At 34.4% G+C, this 16,626-nt stretch overlaps 1 protein-coding gene and 1 pseudogene across 2 annotated transcripts in view; one reads left to right on the top strand and one right to left on the bottom strand.

The window, feature by feature from the left end:
* Positions 1–423: 423 nt before the first annotated feature.
* LOC138165533 (glyoxylate reductase/hydroxypyruvate reductase pseudogene) lies at positions 424–1,404 on the top strand (annotated as a pseudogene).
* Positions 1,405–7,277: 5,873 nt separating this feature from the next.
* The window catches only part of EPHA3 (EPH receptor A3), a 531,109-nt gene continuing 521,760 nt past the window's right edge, over positions 7,278–16,626 (bottom strand). For both annotated transcript variants that reach the window (XM_069093930.1, XM_069093929.1), the window contains exon 17: positions 7,278–10,270. In XM_069093930.1, coding sequence (XP_068950031.1) covers positions 10,165–10,270 — 106 coding nt within the window. In that variant the 3' untranslated portion in view covers positions 7,278–10,164. The remainder of the gene's footprint in view (positions 10,271–16,626) is intronic.

Below are 16,626 nucleotides of genomic sequence, written 5' to 3'. Positions count from 1 at the left end.
ACAACGAAGTCAAAACTCCTCCATCAAAAGCCTACAATAAAAATATGAACTGATTACAGGCCATGGAGGAGCTCAAGAAGGATTTTGAAAATCAAATAAGAGAAGTGGAGGAAAAATTGGAAAGAGAAATGAGAATGATACAAGAAAATCATGAAAATGAGTCAACGGCAAGACTGAAGAATATAACACCTTGAAAAATAAACTAACTCAAATGTCAAAAGAGGCCCAAAAAGCCAATGAGGAGAATAATGGCTTAAAAAAGCCAAATTTCCCAGATGGAAAAGGAATTTCAAAAGCTCACTGAAGAAAAAAATTCCTTCAAAATAAGATGGGAGAAAATGGAAGCTAATGACTTTATTAGAAATCAAGGTGGACCCCCTACCAAAGCCGTGCTTCTTAAGCCTTCCTCCACGGTGCGCAGAGATGAGGCTAACTGCTCGACTCATGAAGGTGTTCATCGCCCAGCGGATCCCCCCCGCTATCCCGAGGGACAGGCCCTGCTGGCCCAGGCCAGAATTTCTAAAGTAAAACAGTGGGAGGCAGATGAGCCAATATCAAGAGAGGACCTGCCAAAGGGAGTGGTCGGAGCCCAGAGTATTCCTTGCCTTTTAAGTGACAAAATAGACAAAAAACTCCTGGACACTGCAGGATCCAATCTGAAAGTAATCAGCACATTATCCACAGGAGTTGACCATCTTGCCCTAGAAATTAAAAAGTGAGAGATTCATGTGGGGTACACACCAGACATCCTGACAGATGCCACAGTGGAGCTCGCAGTGGCCTTGCTCCTCACCACCAGCTGCCGGCTGCCAGAGGGAATCAAGGAAGTGAAGAATGGTGGTTGGACTTCATGGAAGTCACTTTGGTTGTGTGATCACCAGCTCTTGAACAGCACAATTGGAATTATCAGGCCGGGAAGGACAGGCCAAGCTATTGCCTAAAACCATTTGGCGTCCAGAAAATTTTATATACTGGACGTCAGCCCAAACCCAAGGACGCAGCTGAGTTCCAAGCAGAGTTTGTTCCTCTTGATCAGTTAGCCCAGTTGGATTTTGTTGTGGTGGCTTGTGTTTTAACCCCTGAAACCAAGTTGATGTACAACAAGAACTTCTTCCAGAAAATGAAGAAAATGGCTGTGTTTGTCAACATAAGCAGGGGAGATGTGGTGAACCAAGAGGACCTTTACCAGGCTTTGAATAATGACCAAATTGCAACAGCTGGGCTAGTTGTCACAACCCCTGAACCACTGCCTGTAAACCATCTTCTCCTTTCACTGAAGTGCTACCTATGGAACCAGAAACTTTATGTCAGTGCTTGCAGTTAAGAATTTGTTGCCTAGCCTAAAGGGGGAGCCAATGCCAAGTGAATTCAAACTGTGAAGATTAAACAATTAGAATCTCACAATTGAGGAAGAATAAAACTGTTATATTTTCATTTCTGCTAAACAGATGTATGTTACTTTCACCTGAATGTTTCTGCTGTCATAAAGAAATAAAGAGAACAGTAGGGAACTCCTCTCCCCCATACATATACTTGCCTCAAAACTACAAGAAAAGTGCCTAAGAATAACATTTACTTTGTGATAATCCTATAGTTTAGAAAACAAGGTGTCAACGAGTATGCAACTTTTGTTGATGAACGCTAGTCTTAATTTCTTTTTTTTTTAAGCAATTGGGGTTAAGTAATTTGCTCAAGGTTACACGGCCAGGTGTTTCTGGGTGGGTGCTAAGTGTCTGAGCCCAGGATTTGATCTCCAGGTCATCCCGACACTGGAGCCGGTGCTGTTACTCTCTGTGCTCCCTGGCTGCCCCATAGTCTTAATTTCAATTATTAAATGCCCATTTATTGAGTGACTTAAAAAAGAGAAAGAAAACAAAGTGTTATACAACAAATCCAAAAGAAAGAAAAAATAGAAGACAATGTGAAATATCTCATAGGAATAACTACTGACATGGAAAATAGATTCAGGACAGATCATTTTTAAATTATCAGACTACTAAAAGTCATGATCAAAAAAAAGTCTAGACATCATCTTTTAAGAAATTATCAAGCAAAATTAGCCTGATATTTTAGAACCAGAGGGCAAAATAGAAATTGAAAGAATTCATCAATCACCTCTTGGAAAAGATCTCCAAAAGAAAACCCCTTAGGAATATTATAGTGAAATTCCAGAGTTCCCAGGTCAAGGAGAAAGTACTGTAAGCAGTCAGGAAGAAACTATACACACACACACACACACACACACACACACACATATACATATACACACATATATACACATATTCATAGATATACACACATTTATGTATATACATATATACATATATATGCATGTATAGGAGGACATATGTGTGTAGAAATATATATGTGTGTGTGAATATGTGTATACATACAGAGAGGGCCCAGCATGAGTTGGATATGAAGGGATGATATCAAAAAATAAAAGTAAGAGGTAATAGAGAAATATATTGAAAGAAAAAAGGGAGATATAGAATAGGGTAAATTATTTCATATAAAAGAAGCAAGGGCAAGAGAAAACTGCTACAATGAAGGGGAAGACCAGGAAGGTGAAAGGGAATGAATGGGTCAACCTTAGTCTCATTGAATTTAGCTTAAGAAGGCAATAACATAAACACTCAATTGGGTATCTTACCCTATAATAAAGTAGGAGCTAAGGGGATATGAGGGGTGATGCCAGAAGAAAGGGAAGGTTGTGGGAGAAGGTAGTTAAAAGCAAACCCTTTGAAAAAAGACAGGGTCAAAGTAGAAAATAGAGTAAGTGCGGGGCTGGATAGAATGGAGGGAAATGTCTTTCACATTATAACTACTATAGAAATGTTTTGCATAACTACACATGTACAACATACATTGAATTGCTTGTCTTCCCAGTGGGGGTTGGTGAGGAGGGAAGAAGGAAAAGAATCTGGAAATTAAAGTTTTAAAAACAAATGGTAACACAAAATGTTGTTTACATTCAGCTTGGAAATAAGATATAAAGACACTGGGGTATGGAATTCCATCTTGCCTTACTAGAAAGTTGGGGGTGGGGCATGGGGCTGGATATTAAAGAGAGCAGATTGGGTGTAGGTATATTAAATGGGCTTGCTATCTTGTGGTGAGTTGTAGGGGAAAGACAGGGAGAAAATTTGTACCTCAAATCTTGTGGAAATTAATGATTGAAAAATTAGAAGAAAATGTAAAATATTTCATTGAAAAACAACTGACTTGGAGAACAGATCCAGGAAAGATAATCAAAAAATTATTGGTTTACCAGAAATTTACCAGAAATCCATGATGGAAAAAAAATCTGGACAGCATCCTCCAAGAAATTATGAAAGAAAACTGCCTTGACTTCTTTGAGCCATAGTGTAAAATAGTTATTGAAAGAATACGCTGGACACCTCTTGAAAAAGATCCCAAATTGAAAACTCCAAGAAATATTGTAGCCAAATTCCAGAATTATCAGATCAAGGAGAAAATACTGCCAGCAACAAGAAAGAAACAAATCAAAAATTGCAGAACCACAATCAGGATCTCACAGGACCTGGCAGCTTCGTCATTAAAAGATACAAGGGAGGGACGGCTAGGTGGCACCGTGAATAGAGCACTGGCCCTTGTGTCAGGAGAACCTGAGTTCAAATCTGGCCTCAGACACTTAACACAAAACTAGCCATGTGATCTTGGGCAATTCATTCAACTCGAATTTCCCTACCTTACCCCCTCCAAAAAAAAAAAAAAAGATCCAAGTGGTTGGAATATGATATTTTGTAAGGCAAAAGAGTTTGAGCTTCAATTGAGGATCAACTATTCAGCAAAACTGAGCATAATAATTCAGGCAAGGTGATGGCCATTCAGTGAAATAAGGGGCTTCCAGATTTCCTGATGAAAAAAAAAACAGAGCATAATTTAAAATTTTATCTTCAAATAGAAAACTAAAGAAAGACATGAAAAGGTAAACAAAGAACACACACATACATAATCACATAACTTGTGATTCAATAAGAGCAAAATGTTTACTTCCCTATATAAGAAGTTGATACCTGATGATATTGAGGACTTTATAATTATTGCATCATTTAAAATGAAGATAGATAGATAGATAGATAGATAGATAGATAGATAGATAGATAGATAGATAGATAGATAGATGGATGGATGGATAAATAGAGGGGTGTGGGTATAAATTAATCTGATGATAAAAAAAGTTGTTAAGGGCTGCAAAGGGATTTTAAGGGGACAAAAGGAAAGGAGGAGGCAGAAAAGAGTAAATTATGCCACTTGAAGAGGCATACAAACACACTAGGCTAGAACGAAAGAAGGGAGGGCGATGAACATTATATGACCTTTACTCTCATTGGTTTTGATTCAAGGAGAAAATAACAATCTGTTAACTATAGGATTCTAATGTGAAGAGACACAAAAAGCAATTATAGTTGAGGGAAAGAAGGGAGGGAGAGGAACATTGTATGAGATTTACTCTCATTGGATTAGGTTCAAGGAGGAAATAACATAATATGTTAAGTATAAAAATCTATCATGCCCTACAGGCAGTGGGAGGGGAGAGGAGGTAAAAAGCAGGGTGCTTACAAGGGAGAGCTGAAGTAGCAAAGGGGAAGGATAGGTAAAGTGAGGGGGGTACATAGGGATGAAATACTGAGGGAGGTGGTACTCAAAAGGAAAACTTCTAAGGAGGGGAAGCAAGAAGTGAGATATAAAAGCATAATCAGGGGAGGGAATAGGATGGAAGGAAAGACAGAGATACTAATCATTACTGTGAATGTGAATGGGATGAACTCTGCCAAAAAATGGAGGTGGATAGCAGAATGATTAATCCATTTCACAATATGCTGTCTACAAGAAACACATTTGAAACAGGGGCATACCACAGGGTAAAGGTAAAAGGGTGGAATGGAATATATTATGCTTCAGCTAAAGTAAAAAAAAAAAAGCAGAGGTATCAATTCTTATCTCAGATAAAGCAAAAACAAAGAGATAAGGAAGAGATCTATATCCTGCTAAAAGGCACCATTGAAAATGAAGCAATATCATTACTCAACATATATGCACCTAGCAGTATAGCAGTGAAATTCCTAGTGGAGAATTAAGGGAATTAGAGGAAGAAATAGATAGCAAAACTATAGTAGTGGGGGGCCTCAAAATAAACAAGAAAGAAGTTAAGCAGGTGAACAGAATTTTAGAGAAGGTAGATATGATAGACATCTGGAGAAAACTGAATGGGGATAGAAAGGAATATACCTTCTTCTCAGTGGCATATAGCACATGCATAAAAATCGACCATGGGCATATAAATCTCACAATGCAGTTCAGAAAGGCAGAAATATCAAATGCATCCTTGGATTGTATGGGTGAGAGATTTGGATTTTGAATTTGGGTCTTCCTGACTCTGAGAATGGATTTTAATTTTGCCAAAGCAAGCTTCCTCTCCTCATCAATGGGAACATTTGGCAAATGATATTAAAAATAGCCAATTGCAAAGATAAATGGGAATATTACCACTGAAGGGCGATTTTACTTACAACATATATTGTAATTTGTTTCACTTTTCCTATGATTTTACATTAATTAGAAATTTTGTTATTTTTCAAGTAAATGAATATTCCAATTCCAATATTACAATGAACATTCTGGATTTTGTAGCTGACTGAAGTTCACCTCTTCTTTCTGGTCTTTCTTCACTGGAGAAACTTGTGACCTAGGGGTAAACTCTGGTTATTGATGGCTGTTTCTCTTAGACCATTCCTTAGAAATGTCCCCCGTCACGACTGACTTCATTCCCTCTTGTTAGGTCAACACCTCTACTACTCCTTTATTCTGCCATACTCCCTCACCCCCTAACCTCCACCTACCCTTATCTCCAGTTCTAGAAACACGAACCTTGATCATATATTCTCTGCTAGAGTTCTTGAATTGAGTGAAACAAACCTATCGCTTTGGTCCAAATGACAATTACTGAAACTTTCCAGACTAGAGTGTGCCTTGCTGGCCACCTCTTTCCAATGTCTTGTTTCCATGATATTTACTTAAAATGAAGACTTCTTAAGAGCAGAGACTGTCTTTGATTTTTGTAGTACATAGTGAGAGTTCAATAAATATTTTACTCTCCCCCTTCACTCCCTTCCTTCCTTCCTTCCTTCCCTCCCTCCCTCCCTCCTTCTTTCCTTCTCCTAGAAAAGTGATGTATTAGTGATGTGTGCCTGTGGAATATGTCTTTCTATAGATGCTTGTATGTAAAGTATCACTTGGAATCCAAAGTTGTTCATTCTTGTAAATTATATACTTGATGAGATCAATAACAGCATGAAGCATTAGACCAAACATATGGATGTATGTGTGTAAGTGTGTGTATATACACCATGTAATTTTTCTTCCTTAAAATATTTAGATTTTATGATTTGATATTTAATTGATTATGGAAGAAATATTTTTTGGAGGGAAAGTCAAAATCTTTCATGATACAGTATTAATATTCTAATTTATACTAGAAGATATGTGCTATGTTGTACTTAACTAAGAAGTGTCAGTACCATGTTGCTTGATGTAACTATTTTACAGTACTATGATTACTGGAGGCATCCTATTACTTCTTCATAACATGTAACAGACACTCTCATATCAGTTCCTGATCTCCAATATGTGACTTGTGAGTCAGATGGAGCCCTTGTTAGATTTTTAGTATTAAAATGTTTTTACCTATCTCAAGCACATAAATGTATAGTTCATGAGAACCTAATCACATGATCACAGCTAGCTTTGTAGAGTTAGGTGTAATGCTAGCAGGATCAATTAGTCCCTGTAACTAAAGCAGAATGCATTTAATTATGTGATTAAATTTATGTGGTCCAAATGATGTGGATATCTGATTATGTTACCCAGTTTTGTAAAGTATGACTAGTCCTACACTAATACTTTTCACAATTAGGCAATATGGTTGAGATTTTCAAGAACAAGGAGATTTTTGAATTCTAAGGTATTTATTGTTGTTTAATTGTGTCCAACTCTTCATGATCCATTTGGTGTTTTCTTGGCAAAGGTACCAGAGTGGCTGGCCATTTCCTTCTCAAGTTCAGTTTACAGATGTGGAAACTGAGGGAAACAGGGTCAACTGACTCACAGCTAGTAAGAGACTGAGGTCAAATTTTCATCTCATACATAGCTACATATATATACACACATCTATCTATCTATAGATAGATGTATGTGTGTATGAGTATACATACAGATACACACATCTTAAATTAGATCATGAAAGGAATCACTTCTATATTACAATGTTTAAAAAATACTTTCATTATGTTTATTATAAAAATATAAATGTTTCCACTACAAATCATTTTACATTAGTAAGAGGCCATCTACAGTTGCACAACATAAAGCTGAGTAATGCTTTGAAAATACAAGGTAAAGCAAATACATATTGCCAATCAAAACACATTTATACATTGCTTATTGAATGCTAAATACAGCACAAACTAGGTATGTTAACAGAAATAAATAATATATGTAAATTATATTTAAGATATAAAAAACACATAATATGGTACATAATTTTGTGAATGGGATTCTTGTTTTGTATTTACTGGAAATCAATGCAGTTGTGTACAAGGAGATGGCCACAAGCATTCTAGTACCTCTACTCCACAGTTAACAATCATACACTGGTATGTTTACATATGTACAGGGAAGAATTGTGTAGAGCAATTTTGTAAGAGGTCACTTAAAAATAAAATGTAGAAAGGAAGAGGAAGATTTTGTGTAAACAATTCCTACTTGCAATTGGAAGCCAAAGCCCACATAAATGAAATTAAGCAACCAGATCCCAGTTTTCTGAGATTCCATGAAACAAATCTTTTTTTTTTTCTTTCAAATGGCCATGACAATGTCTAAGAAAGAAAATGTGAGATAAGGAATATGAGACTGGGTACAAGTTTAGAACTTAAATAATCACTTGATCATAGAAACTGTTTTCTTCTTCTTTCAAGACATTTAAGAAGGCAGTACATGGCACCACTTCCTAATAACTTTAAAGATTTAAGGTAATGATTTTAACTTAACATTTTCAAGGGATAGTGAGGAGTGTTATATACTCTCTTCCACCTAATTAAGCATTCTAATAAATTTAATCACAAGCAACATTGACTGAATTTGAGTATTAATCTCAAAGCTGAAGTAGTGGTGAAACGACCCAGCTCACACCAGTCAACATTTGTGAATTTTCATCTGGGATTGTTTCTTGTATGACATCGGTAAATTTCCATTCTATATAACATTGTACCAAAGTACAAGTGTTGTCGTTGCTGTTATTTAGGAGGCATGGGCATTTGTGTGCCTCTTATATATTGTGGAATAAGTGCTTCCTTTATTGTTAACTTGCTTACTATTTGAAATTCAAAGCAATTCTAAAAAAATCACAGATAGTTATCTCATCTTTTCGGACACAGTATTAGTTTTCAACCAGGTATATGTCAAATTCTTCTGAGCATGTTCATAGTCACCTTTTGTTGCACATCTTAACTCCTGTAGAAAGTGGTTATGCTTAATTGTCTATGGATTTTGAATCACTGGAAAGATGGATAACAGAGATTTAGACATTGGTCTGTTAAAAATGTTTTTAAAAAGCTTTATTCAAGCTCACAATTTAATGTGGACATTGATTACAGCTTATCAACATAACCACAGTGTTATACAGTGGAAGAACTTTTACTATAATAATATTTCACAGTGATGTCAACACTGAAGGATTCATTGACATAAAATCAAAGTGAAGTATATTTGCTTAATTACTATCACTGCTAACAGACTTATAAACTGAAGCTGTGAGAGTAAATGACCTTTCCAAAGTTGCAAGATTTTTGGCCAACAGTTTAGCCCACTGGTTTGTTGCCCTAATTTTGCATATGGGAAAGGTCTGCTATTTGGGAAGAAAGGTTGCAAATAATTATCATTGTGAAATGGTATATTTATGGACATAAAGATGTGTTATAATTTGCCAACAGACATTATGTAAACAATTGGGAATTTAATTCCAGTTAATTCCAACATTGTCGATGTCTACCCAGAGAATATGCAGTCAGGGATAATAGTTTTACCAATTAAGAAAGTCATATGTCAGTGTTATTTAGTAGAATATGCATATATATATGTATATATATACACATATATATGTATAAAATTAAAAGCCCATATAATACACTAAGCTAGTAGTTTAACACATGTCATTAGTAAATTGAGAGAGAGAATGGTTGAACTCTAAGGGCTTACTGTAATTGATGAACTGGAAAATAATTTTTATTTTTCCTTCTTAGATAAAGTCATATATATATATATATATTCATAAAGAAGATAAGTGGATGTTCCATAAATTTAGGAACTAACTCATGGTACTATTTGCCTAGTTAATTATGTTCTCTAATGCTGACTTTTTGAGGAAGCATTTGGCACTTGGCAGTAACAATTCCAAATTTAAACATCAAAGTATAAATATAAAACAACAAAAATTCAAAAGAAAATAAATATTTAAAAAAAATTAAGACACTTTTCTTAATGAACATACTTCGGGAATCTAACATAAGGCCAAGAAAACATTTGTAAACTCTTACATAAAATCACTATAAACTTTATTTCTGCAGTTTAACAGATGAAAGAGAATATTATTATAATGGCAGGATATTCAATATGATCAGTTTGAGGTATAAAGTCCTCTATTTAGCTTGTTTTTATGGAAACAAAATACCTGTTACAGATCTCCTTTGGGTATAAAAATACTGCAAGTCTTTTTTTCTTCAATTTGGGCTGCTGTTATCAAACACAGTCCATGTGTCCACTATGATCTTCACCTGCATATCTTTAATGGTACTGAGTTTATGTTCAATGGCTCCTTGTTCACAATTTTGTTCTGAAGGACTTAAATGAATTTTTTAAAATGTAATCACTCGTTTATTATAAGAGGGAAAAACATCCATCCAACCATCCACCAAATGATAAAAAAAAGTTTATCACTCGATTTTAAGGCATTTTTACTCATATTTGAGTGTCTGTGGGCATGGAACTTGCAACAATATTCTCATTGCTGAAATGCGCTAACTCCAAATGTCACTGCATCTTTGGCAGCAACTAGTTATGTTAAGGTTTCATCAATTTGCTGTTCTACACAGGAACAGGACCATTCTTGGTATGTGTTTCTAGAGCTTTAATACTACTGATGATCTTCTTTTGTGGCCCAACAATGGTGACACCAACCTTCTTCATGTCACTGTAAGAAAGGTAACAAATGTAGTGCATTTTTGAGTATGTATTGACATACACCGAAACACTCCTCTCCCACACCCACCCCCAACACACACACAAATCAACAGAGTAGGTGGTTGTAGTGGTCAAAATATTGGACTTGGAATCAGACAGACCTGAGTTCAAATTCTGACTTGTATACTTATTAGCTAAGTAACTGGTGAAATCATCTGTAAAATGGGGTAATAATAACAACTGCCTCTCAGAGTTGCTGTGAGTTCTAAATGAGATAATATGTGTAAAGCTTTTCACAAATCTTAAACTGGTATGTAAATGCCAGGTCTTAATCTTATTAGCATTTTTAAAAATAACTCATTCAAAATAGTACTGATCTAAACAAGTTTCCAGTTCTGGTACTTTATAGTTCTCAAGAGAAACATTTCCACAAATTGTATTCACATCTCTTGAATAGTTCATTAACGTATGACTCTATACCCATAGGTGACATCTCTGGTATAGTTCCAGTTACCATGTCATCTTTAGTTAAACTTTGAGCATGGTTAGGTGTCTTGGAAATCATAACTCAAATAGTTTATATGACTAATTAAATTTGTGCTCACAAAAATACTTGAATGAACTGATGTGTTCTGTGTTTGATCAAATACCATACTTTATTAATGTTTACATTACCCAAATAATTCCATCTGAGTAAGACAGTTTGACGGTCAGTATAACTAGTATAACTAGCTATTCATTTAAGTCAACAGTACTAAGGAAGGAATGTTTTTACAAAGAGACATAGTTTCCATATTAAATTCCAGAGATTTTCTTGATAACATATTATTAATTCACAAACTCATCTAAGCCCATTTTGACTTGCATATTTAGCCAATGACTATCATTGAAGATTTATTAGTTCACAACCAATCTCTCCTGTTTCAGGTAAAGAAACAACATGTTTCTTTAACACAACAATATATAACACCCACTCTTCACTAATGTTTCAACTCTCAATTACACTGGTGGGCAGGGTCCCCTGAAGGAAAGTACTACTTCTTCCATTTAGATTCTAGGGATAATTCTGAGGCATTGGCCCTAAGAAATTAGTATCATTGCTCATGAGATACCATCTTGTGTGCTCCCCATGTTAATTAAACAGTTAACATTTCTCCAGTACCAACCAATTAGTTGCTATCAATTTTTGTAAAGCAATATTACTCAAGAGGCACAAGCAAGAATAGATGTTATAAGACATTGCCCTCCTCCCCTAAATGAGGGGTATTGCAGAGAAAGTGCTTAGGGAGAAATTTAGAAAGGACTAATTTGATTTGACCAAAAGGTTAAACACTTCCTCCCTTTACATAATCCTCATAAACTTCCCTTGAGGCATAGTTCTCTGATGGGCTCCAAGGGTCAGTCACTGTCATTGTAAAATCCATAACTGGATTTACAATCCATAATTCCCCACTGAGAAAGAGGTCACCTTCCTTGAAGCTGTTTTTCTTTGGTATGTCTAGTTTTGTCCCTTTGATCTTCCAGCCAGATACATTATTTGTTCATGGTTCAGCATCTCCAATGGCATAGTTAATGTAGAGAAGAGAAGCATTGTACTCCACTTTCTGCTTTCTGGTACATGTGTAAAGATCCTCAGAGTACTCCTACTTTGGCTACTTTCTGCTGGAATCCCTTCTGTAATACACCTAAAGGCCAATTATTTTAACTAATCCAAATATATTTCCTGTGTAGTGTCATCCGATTTTACTCAATTGTTAATAATAATAAAACTTCCACCTTTTTAAAGAACTTGGTCAGCTTAATATGCACCATGGTTGATTAACTGAATTTGTAACTCAATCAAAAAAGTTTGAGTATACCTTTTTCACCTGATAAAGGTATCAGAGTGCAGAGCATATTGTTAATTACAATCACTGGAGTTGGGGGATTTTGTACATTAGAATGTAGGAAAAAATGTTTATTATCTTAGATCAAATCATCTAAAATGTGTCAAATGCTTCATATTCCTTAAAGTGCTATATATGTAATTTATCTGAAATAATGTTCTTGGCCATGTTTAGCATTGATTGGTTTTTGTTTTGTTTTGTTCTAGTGGTATCCTACTGTTATATATCTGTGAAGAATATGAACATCAACTAACTTGTCCAAGTTCACACAAGCAGTAAGCCGTCAAAGCAATTCAAATCTTACTCAAGACCTCTGAATCTAGACCCTGTACTCTTTTCTCTGTACCACACTGATTACTTCTAAACTGGAATTTATCTTAAGAGTTATAAGAGACATAACTATAAAATGCGTTTGATCTTTCATGTCACTGTCTGAATCAGTCTCCTTCTTATACTCTGTTTAGTTTTGATTTCACTTTTCTAAGAGTCCCAGATAAAGTTGAATATTTATGGTTTTTAGAGTTTATACTTTAGTTTTCTTTAGTCTTGTCACAGTGCTATCTAGAATAATTTAGTTTCATGGGTAACTTTGTAAGCTGTAATCTGTATGCCTTCTTCTAAACAATTTATTTTAAAAGTTAAATGTATAGCACTACATTCCTCTAGAAGTCTAGCACTTCTTTATTATTTCCCTTCAAAGAAGTACCCATTTCATGCATAATTTTTTTTGCTTATGCTTCTCATTTCCCTATTTATGATTAGAGTTCTCTAGTTCCCATGATAAGTAACTAGATTTTCCCTTTACTCTATTTTTCTGGATTTCTTTTTTTCTCCTAACTTATTAATACTTCATATTTTTCAAATTACACATGAATGTAGTTTCCAGCATTCATTTTTATTAGATTTGGATTTTTCCAATATTTCTCCCTTTCTTTCTCTCCTCTCCCCTTCCCAAGACAAAAAGCAAACTAACATAGGTTATACATGTATAATCTGGTAAAACATATTTCCACATTAGTGATATTGTAAAAGATGAATTAAAACAAAGGGGAAAATTGTTTGAAAGAAAAAAAAAACAAGAGAAAATAGTATCCTTTGATCTGCATTCAGATACGATAGTTCTTTCTCGGGATATTATTTTCCATCATGAGTCTGGGAATTATCTTAGATCATTGGATTGCTGAGAAGAGCTAAGTCTATGAAAGGTGGTCATCATACAGTGTTACTGTTATTTTGTACAACATTCTCCTGGTTCTGCTAACTTTGCTCAGCATCAGTTCATGTAAATCCTTACAGGTTTTTATGAAATCAACTTGCTCATCATTTCTTATGGCATAATAGTATCCCATATATTCATGTAACACAACTAGTTCAGCCATTGTCCAATTGATGGGCACCCCCTCAATTTCCAATTCTTGGACATCCATTAGAAAAAGAGATACTATAAATGTTTTTGTACATGTGGGTCTTTTTCCCATGTGTATGATCTCTTTGGGATAGTGCTATTGCTGGATCAAAGAGTATGCACAGTTTTATAGCACTTTGGGTATAGTTCCAAATTGCTCTCCAGAATGGTTGGATCAGTTCACAACTGATTCACAATACTGAATTAGTATTCAATTTTCCCACATCTTCTACAACACTTATCATTTTACATTTTCATCATATTAGTCAATCTGATAGGTGTAAGGTGGTAACTCAGAGTTGTTATAATTTGCATTTCTCTAACCAAAAGCAATTTCAAGCATTTTTTCATGACTATAGATACTTTAATTTCTTTCTCTGAAAACTGCCTGTTCTAATCCTTTGATTTGACTAAGTTCTCTATAAAATTTAGAAATGAGGCCTTTATCAGAGATACTAGCTATAAATATTGTTTCCCAGCTGTCTGCTTCCCGTCTTATCTTGGTTGCATTGGCATTGTAGCGCAAAACCTTTGTAATTTAATGTAATCAACATTATCCACTTTGCATTTTATAATCTTCTCCATATCTTGTTTGGTCATACATTGTTCTTTTCTCCATAGATCTTATTCCTTGCTCACCTAATTTAATTATCGTATCACCTTTTAAGTCTAAATCATGTACACATTTTGACCTTATCTTGGCATACAGTGTAAGATGTTAGTCTACCCCTTCTTTCCATGAAACTATTTTACATCTTTCCCTGAAGTTTTTGTCAAATAATGAATGTTTATCCCAGAAGCTGGGGTGTTCAGGTTTATCAAACAGTAAATTACTATAGTCATTTACTATTGTCTCTTGAATACATAACCTACTCCACTGATCCACCACTTGATTTCTTAGCCACTATCACGTAGTTTTGATGATTGCTGATTTACAATACAATTTAAGATCTGATACAGACAAGCCACCTTCCCTTGCATTTTTGTTAAATGATTCCCTTGATATTATTGATGATTTTGACATTATTCTTTTGTCTTTAAAAATATTTTTGGTAGTTTGATTGGTATGACACTGAATTAAGTAAATTAATTTAAGTAACTGTCATTTTTATTATATTAGCTGGGCCTATCCATGAGTAACTGATATTGTCTCAATTACTTAGATCTGACTTTGTGTGAAAAGCATTTAGTAATTGTAGTCATTTAATACTTCCTTGGTTTATCTTGTCAGGTAAATTCCCAGGTTTTTATTTTGTTTGTTTGTTTTTTGTTTTTGCTTTTTGGAGGGGGGAAGGCAGGGCAAGTGGGGTTAAATGACTTGCTCAAGGTTACACAGCTAGTAAGTGTTAAGTGTCTGAGGCTGGATTTGAAATCAGGTTCTTCTGACTCCAGGGCTGGTACTCTATTCACTGCACTACCTAGCCACCCCCACCCCATTTCCTGTTATTTAAAATGGAATTTCTCTTTTATTGGGTTTTGTTAGTAATATACGGAAATGATGATGATATATATGAGTTTATTTTATATCTTGCAACTTTGCTAGAGTTGTTAATAATTTGAAGGACTTTTTTAGTTGATTCTCTAGAATTCTCCAGGTATCCCATCACACCATTTTAAATGAGTGATAGCTTTGTTTCCTCATTGGCTATTCTAATTTCTTCAATTCATTTTTTCTTCACTTTTTGCTAAATAATAGCTAAAGCTAACATTTCTAGTACAATACTGAATAACAGAGGTGGCAATGGACATCCTTTTTTCACCTCTGATCTTAATGAAAATACTTCTACCTTATGCCCATTACATATAATGCTTGTTGGTAATTTTCAATACATTTTAATGATCATTTTAAGGAAGACTCCATTTATTACTATGCTCTATAGTGTTTTTAATAGAAATAATGCTGTATTTAGTTAAAAAAAAAAGGTTTTGTTTCAGCTTCTATTGAGATAACCACAGGATTCTGTCAATTTGGTTGCTAATTTGGGCAATTATCCCGATAGTTTTCTTAATATTGAACCAGCCCAGCATTTCTGGTATAAATCACACCTGGTGATATACTCATGGTAATTTGCTGTAATCACTTTGGCAATATTGTATTTATTTTTTTTTTTTTGCATCTATATTCATTAGGGAAATTGGTCTATAATTTTCTTTTTCTGTTTTGACTCTTCCTGGTTAGGTATCAGCATCAGATTTGTATCATAAAAAGAATTTCATAGAACTCCTTCTTCATCTATTTTCCCAAATAATTTATATAGTATTGGAATGAATTGTTTTTCATTGTTTGGTCACTTGTACATGGAGATGATTTCTTAGGGAGTTCATTGATGGCTTTTTCAATTTCTTTTTTTTTCTGAAATAGGGTTACATAAAGTATTTTATTTCCTCTTCTGTTAATCTGGGCAATTTTTATTATTGTAAATATTCACTCATTTCACTAAGATTGTCAAAGTCATAGGCATACAGTTGGGCAAAATAGCTACTAATTATTGTTTAATTCCCTCTTCTTTGATGGCTAATTCACCCTTTTCATTTTTGGTATTGGTAATTTGGTTTTCCTTTTTTTAATCAAATTATCTAAGGTTTATCTTATTGTTTTTTCCCATAAAATTATTTTTAATCCACATAAAATTATTTTTAATTGAATTACCTACAGTTTATCTATTTTCAATTGTTCAATATTGTTCAATAGTTTTCTTGCTTTCATTTCTATTAATCTCTCCTCTGATTTTCAGAATTTCTAATATAGTATTTAACAAGGGATCTCTACTTTGTCGCCTTTCTAGCTTTTTCAGTTGCATGCCTAATTCATTAATCTTCTCTTTCTCTATTTTATTCATGTAAGCATTTAGAGATATAAAATTTCCCCCAAGAACCATTTGCACTGCATCCCATAAGTTTAGGTATTTTGTTTCATTATTGTCATTTTCTTTGATAAAAAATATTGTTTCTATGATTTGTTATTTGACCCACTCATCCTTTAGGATTCAATTACTTCATTTTCAATTAATTTTTAGTGTACTTTTACATGGTCTTTTATTACATGTAATTTTAATTGCATCATGATCTGAAAAG

Source organism: Petaurus breviceps, unplaced genomic scaffold (assembly GCF_028583685.1).
Source record: "Petaurus breviceps papuanus isolate PSGF00001 unplaced genomic scaffold, PetGlider_PUasm1.0 213, whole genome shotgun sequence".
Lineage (NCBI taxonomy): Eukaryota > Metazoa > Chordata > Mammalia > Diprotodontia > Petauridae > Petaurus > Petaurus breviceps.
This window is presented reverse-complemented; position numbering and strand designations above follow the sequence as displayed.